Here is a 13,242-nt window from a genome sequence, read left to right as displayed (position 1 = left end):
TAGAAAATTGTTTCAGTCCATCTTTTTATTTATTATTTTGCCCCAGAATTCATTTTGAGATGCTATTTTACAGTTATTTGGAAGTGAATGTGGGAGTGTTCAGGTGATTTCCTGTTTACTTCACCTTCTTGGCTTCTGGTAGTCCTCTCTTGGCTAGTACAGTCTTTAAGAGCCCTTGGTCACCCCTGTGCTGTGATTATGCATCACAGTAGGACTTTGTGTAGGTCATTGTCCTAATTAGCTCTGAGAATATAAATAGGAGAGAAATTTATATTATATTATATTATATTATATTATATTATATTATATTATATTATATTATATTATATTATATTATAATGGGGAAGCATCATGCAAAAGAGGTTTCAGTTGTAAGTCAGGTGGAAAGGTCCAGTGGTTATTAGAGTTCAGTGGCAAAGTAGAAGGTAATATAGCTTCTTTAGTATAATTTCCATTGCTGAAACTATATCCGTTTCTAATTTTGAACCATTTGACAATGCCAGACTTTGGTAATGAGACCTTTTTTTTCCCTGGTTTTTCAGTAGCTGTGGCTGCTGAGAAGGCAGGGGCTCCAGAATCTGAAGAAGACATTGCTAAATCACATCTGTACAAGGCTTTAGGGGTTTGGCTGGAAACTGGGCTGCTAGTTTCAGGGGTTGGGTGGGTAGAACTGTTATTCCTACTGTTCTTGGGATCACGATCCTCTGATGTCTTCATATAGGTCTGAGAGAAGATGGTGGTTGAAGCAGTGGTGGTTGTTTGACTCACTTGGCACTTACCACCTCCTGTCTCTCTTTTAGAGCATCTTGCCACTTAAGTTAGGCTGACTTGCCTGTGCCACTCAGCAGTTTGTGGTGGGGCTAATGAGGAGTCATTTCCTTTAATAATGACAGTCTGGAGGCTGGGATGGTGGGGTAGCATATTGCCCTTTAAGACTAACCTCCTTGAATGCATGGACCCTGTGTTAGCTAAATATTGCACTTTCTGAGCATCTAATACAGTATTCAACAATTTAGCAGTTGCTTAGGAAATAGTCATTGTATTGATTTCCCCCCACTAGAATGTAAACTCTTTCAAGGATTGTTCGCTTTTTGTCTTTGTATCCCTAAAACCTATAATGCCCCCCTCCGTGTGTATATGTATATGTGTGTGTGTGTGTGTGTGTGTGTGTGTGTATGTACATGCTATTAATAAAAGTGATTGCTTGAGTCATTGATTCTGGGCAGAGAATGTTTCTAACAAAGTGCCTTTCTACTTAATAGGTGTTTAATAATAAATGTTAAATTGGATTCAGTTTAGTTCAGTTGAATTAATCTAATCTGATATAATTCCTAATACAAGTAACAAAACAACTGATATTAGACTGTGGTATATATATTTTATAGCTTATGCTTCCGTGACATATATTTGAGTGCCATGAATACCAAAAAGTATGTACATAAACACACATGATTTATATGATATACTGATTTATCAAACTACCTTTTTTCTTCATGCAGTACTGGCTGGATCCTGCAAAAACCCTTGCAGAGCACAAAGAACTAATAAACAGTATGTATTTAATTTTCAATTTATAAAGTATGATTTGAAAGTTATGTGGTGTCCAAAATAATGGTATAGGTTGTGATCATAGATGATAACTTTTTGAAATGAATAAATACTCTGCATAGAGTGAGCTGTGTTATCTTTTTGGAGAAAATGTGTTATTTTGTTGGGGTATATGGGTTTTTTGTGGGGGCTGATAACATATAAGTACTTTTTTTAGCTGTCTAAATTTTAAATTTTGCTTTCAAATTAAAGAGTCAGGGAGCCTGACTGTATCTTAAAAGGAGAAAAAAAAAGATTATTTGTCATTTGAATTTTAACAAGATAGATTTTCCTAGAGTATTCCTCTTTCATATCAGTTAAGATGCCAGTCTGGTGTCTGAGACAGCAATTTACTAAGTGGTTCCTTTTTAACCTAGAAGAGATCATACACCATCAAAGAGTATTTGGCTTCCTTCTGAGAATAGCTAGTACACTCATTTTGAATATTTGAAAAAATGTATATAAATAATATGAGTCAGAGCATAACTAAGATTATGTCCAATGATATTTTCAGTCATCTCCCAGATTGTTAAAGAAGGAATACAATAACATTATACATATATGTGTGTGCATGCATGTGTATGTGTGTTTATGAGAGGTGATCTCAGTGGCTTAGAGAGTAGAATCTAATTTATTAGATGTGATATATAAAAAGTTCAAGACACAGTTTCTGATTATTTAATAATAAATTTTTAGTGCTTATTGCTAGCAGATAATGAAATGATGGTCATTTGGCTTTTTCTCATAAACCAAAGATGAACCATGGAGGCTGATCAATGCTTATATGCCTTTGGTAGAGTGGTTGTTCCCAACAGAAAGAAGTCAACTCTGATTGGTTAACAATTAAGTAGTGAATGAATAATATAAGAGAGGTAGGCTTATTCTAATGAGGGACTGGAGGACCTGATTTTGATTATGTCACTCTTATTTATCTCTACCTAGACCACCCCTTACCCCTATCCTGATCCTCCTTAATCTAGAAAAAAGGGATCTATCTACATGGAAACCTGCCTGAAAAGAACACAATGGGCTGGAATTCACCTAGATTAGATTCTTTGTAAGGTTTTCTAGTTGGGTGGGGTGCAGCCTAAGTATGTACCCAGAACTGAATGAGGAAATAAGAAAAACCTTCATCTCAATTAATAATTGGTTATTAATATATAAGAAAGAAATAATCATTTCTCTCAGGCGCCATTAGCTCCTTATACACCATCATGGCAGCAGCTGTTGTCTTCTTAGTAAGGGCCCTTAGATTTCAACTTGTTCATTTTTTGCTTGATGGTGGTGCAGGACTTAGTTCTTTAAATATTTAATATTCTTTCACCTTTTATCATATATGATCAAAGATCTAGATACAACCTGTCAGAAATACAAATAAAGTTATAGAGTAAATGTAAAAATTGAAAAAAAAACCACAACTCTATCAGGGGAAATAGCAATACAGTTTAAAATATGATTTTAAGTTAGATGCATTATTTTAACAATATAACTTCTTTGTTAAATGCACTATTTTATGTTCTAATATTTGTTTGAGTTCTCTGACTCCATTTTCTTAATTTAACTCTGTAAAAAATTAAAAAACCAAATATGGCTTTTAATAGAAATGGCCAAGTATGGTAACACATACTTATAATCCCTTCTACTGGGGAGACTGAGTCTGATGGATCTCTTGAGCTCTGGAATGTTAAGCTACATTGGGCTACATTAAGTCTTGCATCAATATAGTCGACCTTCATGAACAGGCAGATACTAGACTACTAAAGAAGGAACAAAATAGACTTCCAGACTAGGCAAAATAGGGAGTTTTAGTTTAAAACAATAGTAATAATATGAACCCTGCTATTTCTATAACATAAACTATATCAATAGTTTATATTAGGAGTTTTTCATTTGGAGTTTGTGAACTTGATTTTTAAAATTTTTTATTGTTATGATTTGAGAAATGTATTTCAGTATAATTACTTTCTATTATAATCCTCTCTATTTTATTTTATGTATTTAAAAGCATTATTGTGAGAAGAGGTCCATAGGGTTTACCAGATGGCCAAAGATTAAGAACTTCTGGTCTTTATAATGGTTCCAGGTTGTGACCAATAAGATGTATAAATGAATGAGTGAAAAAAGCATTTTTAAGGGCTTTCTCTGTGCCAAGCCTGATGCTTAGTTCTAGGTTAGACCATTCCTCTCTCAAAGAGCTCACACTCAAATTGAGGGAAAGAACACATAAAAGAAAGTTCAGCTTCACAGTAGGTGGAAAAGCCCAGAAATCCTAAGAATTCTATAGCAAAGCAGATGGTAAGACTTAGAGATCCTTAAGTTATATCACTAGGTCAGATAACCATGGCAGGGATCTGTAGGACATTTAGTCAAGATAGATGATAAGGCTTAGATAAATGTAGCAGACAGAGCAGATGGTAAGACCTAAAGTTTTCCTCCATCACACTAGAAAGAATAGAATTGATGACTCCTATTACATCTAAGCCAAATGAGCAGTTAGGCTTCTCAAATGGGTTGTAGTCAGCCCTTGCTAGAATGGGGGCAGGGAAGGAGAAGAAAAAGGTAGGTATCTAGTAGTGGCAAGTCTTTCAGCTGCCCAGCCATTCTGGATGGGTTCTGAGATAATCCAGGATAGGAAGAAGGGAACAAAAAGAGATTTAAGAAGAGTTAAATAAGGATGTAAAACATGAATCAGATAATGAAGTTCTGAATGTTAGAGGAAAGGAAGAGAATTAATGAAGAGCACAAAGCAAACATGATTTTCTTAGAAAAACCACAAGTGCAATGTGTAACACCCGGTAGACCTTTCATCTCCACAAAGGGTAAATTGGAGGTATCTTCTAATATTTCTTCATTCAAGTATGATTTTATCTTAATAACTTTGTTACATTTTCTTTTATTTTTTGATGTGTCATTCTTTACACTTATATTTCTGTAGTTACTGTGTATATTGCTTTCTTGGCTTTGCTTACTTTGCATCAGTTTATACTATAATAACTTTAAATGTAAATAGATAAAACAGTTCAATAAACTGAAAAAAGCTGTAGATTGGACAAAAAATCAAAACCTCATAGTTTTTAGAGAATTGAGAGCTAAAAGATTCATGCTACCTTCAGAATGGTACCACTAAGAACATGCACATTTTTCAATACCATAGGGGATGTAGTAGAAAAAAATAAAAACTTTTTATAAAATAATAAATAAATAATAAATCTTATGTAATGGCTAGGGGAAAATTGCAAGTAAATGTAAAGAATCAGAAATATATATTATTTAAAAACCACAATACAATAATGATAATTATCAATTAAGGGAGCACAAGAAAAAATGAGCACTTAAATCAAGACTTAATAATGAAAGTCTAAATGAGTGGGTAAAAAAATTATTGTAGAAATGATTTCTATGTGGAAAACAGTATCAGTTATAAAACAACATACCAAAAAAATTTTTAATTTAGCCAAAGAAGTTCCCAGAAGAAAAACTATATACCTAAAAATATTGAACAGTAATATAGAAAAATAGTTAATGACCTAAATATTAATTCTTAAAAATTAGAAAATCAACAAATAATAACAATGATAGTCAAGCACTATGCTAAGTCCTTTACAATTATCAGCTTTGATAATTTTTGTCTCTTCTTTTTCAGGTATTTTTTTAGGTTGGATAGTTAGAGGAAGCGTTACTAAGAGAAATTTTGATGATATGAAAACAAAATATGTCATTAAAATTATTTTTAAAAAAGAAATTCTGGCATGGTAATCTTTTTCTAATGTGATAAAAATATCCAATACCCAAAGCTACCATGATATGCAATGGGGAAATGTCAGAAACTTTCCTAGTAAATAGAGGAGCTACTATTTAATAGAGTTCTAGACAAGACAATAATAGCAATAAGATAAGGGAAAGAATTTAATAGGATAAGGATAAGTAATGATGAGATAAAACTCTCCCTATTTGTTGATGGCATTATTTTCTTAATGTGTCTTAGGTGATCAGCAAAGAAACCAATTAAGACAATAGCTTAAGTAAAGTAGCAAATTACAAAATAAACACAAGAAATTGTATCATTTTTATATAGTAGTAACAAAATCCAGGAGATGATGATAGAAGTAAAAGTTCAACTCACAATAACTATAAAATGCATAAAATGTTTCAGAGGCAATCTACTGAAGAACACTCAATGCCTGTTATATAGATACAATTATAAAACATTCCTGGGGCAGCTAGGTGGCACAGTGGATAGAGCACCGGCCCTGGAGTCAGGAGTACCTGAGTTCAAATCCGGCCTCAGACACTTAACATTTACTAGCTGTGTGACCCTGGGCAAGTCACTTAACCCCAATTGCCTCACTAAAAAAAAAAAAAGAAAAGAAAAAAAACATTCCTTAGAGAAATAAAGACCCACTTAAACAGCTCAAAGAATAATCATTGCTCCTGGTTGAGATTCACTAATATAATACAATTAACAAGATTATCAGAATTATTTTATATCTAAGAATGATTTAACAGTCAACCTACCAGCTAGACAAAATAATAACTATTGGGGAAACAAAAGATCTACAATATCAAGGGAAATAATGGGGGGAGGTAAGGATAAAAGGTGGGGGGAAGCATTTCCAGGTCTCAAACTGTATTATAAAACAGCAGTCATGAAAACCTTCAAATCTCTTATCTGTTAAAAATAGTAAATTAGATTAATGAATGTATTAGATGAGAAAGAATATGAAATAATTCAAAACAATGTTCATTAAACACAGAAACATGAATTGTGTTGGAAAGAACTTTCTGTTTGATGAGAACTACTGGGAAAACAGAACAATGGGAGAAATTAGGTTTAGATTGATGTTTTATAACATTCCACAATAAATTCAAAATGCATGCATGAACTTAAAATTAAAGATCAAGAGCAGGTAGGTGGCACAGTGGATAAAGCAACAGCCCTGGATTCAGGAGGACCTGAGTTCAAATCCAGCCTCAGACACTTGACACTTACTAGTTGTGTGACCTTGGGCAAATCACTTAACCCTCATTGCCCCACCCTCCCCCCAAAAAGGGAAAAAAAATAAAGATCAAATAGTAGGGAGCAAATTCTTAACCAAACAAGGGATAAGACAATCACAAAAGATAAAACTAATAATTTCAATAACATAAAAGTAACATTTTGTTTGCATGAATAATATTAACATAAGTAGGATAGGATAAGAAGGGAAGTAGTCAGCTATATAATCTCTTCCTAATATCTCTGACAAAGATCTGATATCCAACATATATAGGCAATTAACAAATATATGACCAAAAGCTATTTATCCAAATGGTCAAAAGAAATGACCAAATAATTCCCCCCAAAAAATGGAAAACCATTAACAATGATATGTTCTACAATACCAATGAGAGAAATCCAAAACATCCCTGAAATTTCACATCACACCCAATGAATTGGCAAGGATTTTTTTTAAGAAAAAACAGGAAAATATTTAAGGTTGCAGCAGTTGTTGTTTGAGGAACTGTAAAATCAACCATTCCAGAAAGCTATTTAAAATTGGGCAAAGACTTTCAAAAGGTCCATAAACTTGAATTCAAAGTTCCTGTCGCTAAGTATGTACCCAAGGTAAATGACAAAATAAAAAAAGCCTCATATCCACCACAATATTTATTTATTTGTTTGTTTGGTTTTTTATTTATTTGTTTGTTTGTTTATTTTAGTGAGGCAGTTTGGGTTAAGTGACTTGCCCAGGGTCACACAGCTAGCTCTATCCACTGTGCCACCTAGCTTCCCCTCACAATATTTAAATTAACTCTATGTATAGGAGTGTGTTAGTGAAGAACTGCAAACAAAGTAACTGCTCATTATGTAGCTAACTAAAATTTTTACATAAATGTTAGGGATTATTAGTGCATATTAAAAGTTAATTAAATAAATAAAAAAATTTTAAAAAGAAGAATCTGGTAAATAAAGAGGAACCTGGGAAGAATAGCATGAATTGATGGGAAGGAATGTAAGCACAACTAGAAAAATAAAATGTACCATGAAACAGTTGAAATTGAATGTTGTGAAATTATAACTGAGTTTAGTCTTAGAGAAGTGATCTTCCTCCCTCTACTTCTTCACATAATTGAAGTGTTTAATTGGGTGAAGAATGTTGCATTTAACATCAGACTGTTCTGACATATTAGCTACTTTGGGGGTACTTTTTTCTTCCTAATTTAAAAAAAATCATTCTTTTTTTTAAGGGATAGCTCTATGGTAGAGGGAGGATGCAGTGTATGTTATACATGGCTGTGATAAGAATTTTATTCTTGGACTTTCTTGTAACAAATAAATAATACAAGAATTATTTTCCTGCCAATTATATTAAAATTTGTTTGAGGGATTTTTTTAAAAACCGACTTGTCATACTTTTCAATTGATTCATGATGCTTAAAAATGGTAAAGCTTTTAAAACACTTGATCAGATTACACAGAAAGTAATAAACAACTTTTCATTCAACAAAGAATTTGAAGTAGGTTTCTGAAAAATTATAGATTGTAGTGACATATGCATGGAAATCTTTATAAGGTACTATATAAGAACAAAACTATACAAATATTCAATTATTATGGATAATTTCACTTTTTAAATTGTGTTAACTTTTTTCTTTTAGCTGGCCCTCCATATACTTTTTATTTTGGCATCAAATTCTATGCTGAAAATCCCTGTGAACTTAAAGAAGAAATAACCAGGTATAATATTAATATTGTCTTTCAATAGTTACATGTGTAAAATCCAGACTATGCTATCTTAGTTGGTTGTTCATCTAGAGAGCTTGACATTACTACACGGGGCTCTGGGTATGCTAGGTAATAGGTACACTGAAGGATGACAGGAAATTGACTTTCCCAAGGGAAGCATTGCTCAACCTTTTGGCAAAACAGTGAAAAAAATGGATAGCCAACTTTCAATACTTATTCCCATAATGAGTTCTAGCCATAACTTGTTTACCGTGCCCCACTACCTATATATTCATCAATTATGTCTATTTTATACCACCCTTGTTTGCTAATATTTCTTGTAGTTTTTACATTTAACATATGTAATGCTGTGCTACCATTTTTATTAGGTTTCTATATCTCACTGATGAAGTTTTTGAGCATTGGGACCTTAACCCCATTTTTACCTTAAGCCCTGTGGTTTTTATTGCAAGATTTTGCATACATGATGATTTTTAGAAATGAATATATTGAGTTATAGCAGACCTGATGGTAGTTTGTCTATTGCTTGCTTCAGCAATTGTCAACAATCATTATTAAGCACTAACTTTGTGCCAGGCACTGTGCTAGGTGCTGGGAATACAAAAATAAGCCAAAGGAAAGACAATCTCTGCTCTCAAGTAACTAATTAGGGAAGAAGATACATATAAGAAAACTGAAAGGAAGGAGGTAAGAATTGGACTTGTCCAATATGTTGAATTTTGGTTCTTGGTTATGCTTATTTGTTACAAAGGTAGGCTTCCATTTGTGGGACAGGGAAGGGTGAGTTAGTGGGTAGTGCTAGAGATACAAAATAAAAGCATCAGTAAAGCATTTTAAAAGTACAAAGTATAAAACAAAAGCAGTTAAAAAAAACAAAACACAAAATGGGCAAAGACAAGATAAAAGGAGCCTGAGAGTTGGGAAGAGGCTGGAAAGGAGTGAAGATATGGCTGGCCTGGACACATTCCTTTAAATTAAGGTTCTGGGAGGAAACAACCAAGTAGAAGAAGAGATAGCAGAAACAGAGTGCACTTCTCCAGGGTCAGTTTTCTTTGACAACTCATTTATGACTTGCTTAATTTTGTTTTTCTGAGCTTAAATTAAGATGTTATTTTTTGGTTTGGTGAGGCAGGGTTTGTGGTTTGTGTTTTTTTTTTGTTTGTTTTTTTGTAGATAGTAATCAATTTCCTTAGAATTCCATATCTTACTGACATAATTGTGTATAGTGGTTTCTGGCAATTCTCTACCTCCTCTCTAGTTGTTAAAGGAGATTGTCTTTTAAGTGCAGTAGTCAATAATAATACCTGACATTTACATAGTACCTTCAACTTTGCAAAACATTGTGTGTATATTGTCCTAGCTGAGTTGGGTGCTATAATGCTTATCATCTCTATTTTGCAAATGAGGAACCTTAGATTATGTGATTTGTCCCATTATCACATAGCTAGAGACTCTCAGTGGTGGAATTCAAATTCAGATCTTCAAGTCCAGTACTGTATATATTATGCCAATGTTAGACCTTTACAGATAATGACAGTACAGCAGTTTTATGCAGGGGTGGGGCTGTTGCTGGAGATAGTAACCACTATCAATATGAATAGGTTACTCTTGCCAAAATAATTATCCTAATAATCAAGGTCTAAAATTTTTTCACTTGCTCCTGAAGCCTGTGTACCATTTGTCTCAATTCTATCAGAGTGGTTAGGGAAGGAAGGATGGTTTCTATTGTGTGCTGGGAGAACTGTTATAACAGGGGCTCTCAAAACATGCCCTTAAGGTGATAGAAATTCTTCTACAGATTGTCTTATCAAAGATGGAGCCTAAACTGTTTCAGAATAGTCTCATGACTCAAGACTTAGAAAACACCCCTCTCCCCCTACAAACCATTAAAAGATCTACTAAGGGGCAGCTAGGTGGTACAGTGGATAGAGCACTGGCCCTGGAGTCAGGAGTACCTGAGTTCAAATCTGGCTTCAGACACTTAACACTTACTAGCTGTGTGACCCTGGGCAAGTCACTTAACCCCAATTGCCTCACCAAAAAAAAAAAAAAGATCTACTAAGTGTTACTACCAGACACAAGATAGAGGAGACTATGCATGCTTCCATGCTTGCCTGTTTGACTCTAAGTCCAGACCCCCTGCCACTAAAGGCATGATAGAAGAAGCAATGACAGGTTTACATTAGAGAGTTTCTTCTAGGGACCAGCAAACAATATAGCTGCATCCTTCTCAACCTTCTCAAGTACTTAACCTAGTTCTTAATGTCATTATACACAGTCTAAACATCCGCAAATTGATATGTTCTTACGAATTATTACCTGTTAACCTAGAATTGTCCTTCATACTCAAATGCCCCAGACACCATTGCCTTTGCTACCAGCCATTGTAACTCTGACTGGCTCTACCACTTTACTTGCTAATAGTGTTGACCAAGGTGACTGCTACCAATTCTGTGGGTGACTTCAGTCACAGTGCTGAAAGGGTAATCTGTCTGCCCAGGATAACAGCCTGCATTGAAAGACCTATGCTCCAAAGGCTTCTCCTTACCACTCTCCTAAAGATATTACCTTGATCTACTCAGGAGGACATTGATCTTACCTTGGAATATCCTCCAACCACTGGAATTTTGTGGCTTTCTCCCCCAGGTAAACCTAGGTGGGGACTCTTGCTCTGATAATGGAGTCTTGATAAGAGTGATAGACCTACCCTAGACAGTTTTTAGGGGGATATGCCTTTTTGGTGTCCTGTGAGGGTAGAGATACTGTTACCTGAACTACTGAGGTTAATGGGCAAAGTTTTTGACAGTTTCTGGATTGAAGATTCAACCTAGAGTTCATTATGAAGGTCTTACCAATATAGACTTGCCTGTACCAGAATGCTGAATCCCTGTGACAAAGGAGGTGCCAAGCACCACCAAAGTATGCAAAACACCTATATGGGAGAGAAACCAATAGAACATGACTCCCCTGGCCACCTTCCCTAGGGCTGACATGGGGAAGAAACACACAGGGAAATATTCATATAAGAAAAGGCCTTCAGGGATCCCAAATAACACAGAGTCCTACTTTAACCTAAGCTACTCTCCACAAATAACCAGATCTGTTGTTTAGTCTCCCCTATTGTGAATGATCTGATTAGTAGCAGACAGTTCCATTCTTCATCCTCCTTAACCCTTCCCACTATATGGAGTCACCACATGTTAATAAAATTGTGTTTTCCCTTTAATCCCTTCTTACAGTTTTCTATTAATAATGTATCCTTCCAGCTCAGTATGAATAGTAAAAGAAATAGGTACCAAACCTATAATTTCATTGATATAGTAAAGTTGTAGGTGAGAAGACTCCCTCTATAAACACAGACTGATTACCTTTTTTGTGGTGTAATACACTCAACAGAAAGTGGTCTGATGTTCTCACAGGAGTGCTTCTAGTTCCACCTCTATTCATAGTGCTGGCACAGGCTCTGGTGGGACCAGGATGGCTATGCCCTGGAGAACTGAGATCTTTAGCTCACTCTCTCCTACCATTCCAAGTTCTCCTTTCTGTTGCCTCTGCACCAAGCTATTCAGCCACAGCCAGGTAATCAGAGTCTCTGCAACCAAAGGATAGACCCTGGCAGGCCTGTCACTAGCATCAGCCTTGAGCAGTTGGTCATGGTCATTGATTCCTCAACTCATTGCTCTCATACCTGTTTATCACGACTCTCCCAGTATTATTGGTCTCTTAGATTGTCTCAGTTCACATTCTTCCAAGTAGAAATTCAGTTGGGCAAATATGTTCATTATATCTTCTTGGAAAATTGTGGTTTTAACTAATTCCTTCTTACACTTTTTTTTTAAAATTAACAAGGGGAACAAGGATATGGACTGGACACATGATTTCTTCAACATAGATAACACCCATATGTGGAAACTCCCTTCCTGAGAGATTAGGTGACTTGCCTTAGGGTCACTTACCTAGAATGTGTCAAAGATGAGATTTAATCCTAGGTCTTCCTGACTCAGGACAGCTCTATATCTATTGCACCAGGCTACTTTTTTCCTTTTCTTTCTTTTTTTTTTTTTAGTGAGGCAATTGGGGTTAAATGACTTGCCCAGGGTCACACAGCTAGTAAGTGTTATGTGTCTGAGGCCGGATTTGAACTCAGGTACTCCTGATTCCAGGGCCGGTGCTCTATCCACTGCGCCACCTAGCTGCCCCACACCAGGCTACTTAAGATTATTCTTAGATGTCAGAATTAATTTATCTAAGTGAGTAATGATCTCTTTCTATTTTGAATGCCTATCATTGGTATGAGTGTCATATTTCCTGTAAAGGTACCTACATCTAAATTACCAGAAACTCAGTTTGAAAACACTTGTGGTCTCCCAGTAAAGTAATTCCTTTATCAGAGAACTGCCCTGATAGAGCAGCTCTCTCCAATATACCAAGGATATAGATTACCCTAACTGGGTCCCTTGTAAAACATGAAGACTAGGATGTTTTTTTAAAGTTTTATTGGTGTTTTGTTTTTACATTTCAACCATTTACAGATTACTCCCATTCTTTGTAACAAAGCAAAACAAATAAGTAACACTAATACTACCTAATCTGAAAGTACATCTGGCATTCCACATGGTTAGCACCTCCTCCCTATCTTCTTTCAAAAATCAACAGAAAAATCTATTTTCTGTACCTCCCATTCCAAATCCCATTGGGAAAGAAAGGAAAAGAGGAGAAAAGAAAAGGCAAGGCAGGGTGCGCATAGCAGGGCAAGGCAAGTTTTTTTTGTGTATAATTCCAATTTGCTTTCCAAAATGGTCAGACCCATTCTCAAGCCAACAATATATATCGATGTTTCTCAAATTGAGTCTGTGTAATTTGATCCTTCTTATTGATATGCTTGTATGTAAGACATGGTTAAATCTCTTTGCCTTACCACTATACCT

At 35.1% G+C, this 13,242-nt stretch overlaps 1 protein-coding gene across 1 annotated transcript in view; it reads left to right on the top strand.

Moving 5' to 3' along the window:
- The window catches only part of EPB41L4A (erythrocyte membrane protein band 4.1 like 4A), a 195,580-nt gene that overhangs the window by 74,929 nt on the left and 107,409 nt on the right, over window positions 1-13,242 (top strand). The window contains 2 exon segments of the mRNA XM_043975760.1: window positions 1,500-1,551; window positions 8,227-8,305. Of these exon segments, the coding sequence (XP_043831695.1) occupies window positions 1,500-1,551; window positions 8,227-8,305 (131 nt within the window).

Source organism: Dromiciops gliroides, chromosome 1 (genome assembly GCF_019393635.1).
Source record: "Dromiciops gliroides isolate mDroGli1 chromosome 1, mDroGli1.pri, whole genome shotgun sequence".
NCBI lineage: Eukaryota > Metazoa > Chordata > Mammalia > Microbiotheria > Microbiotheriidae > Dromiciops > Dromiciops gliroides.
This window is presented reverse-complemented; position numbering and strand designations above follow the sequence as displayed.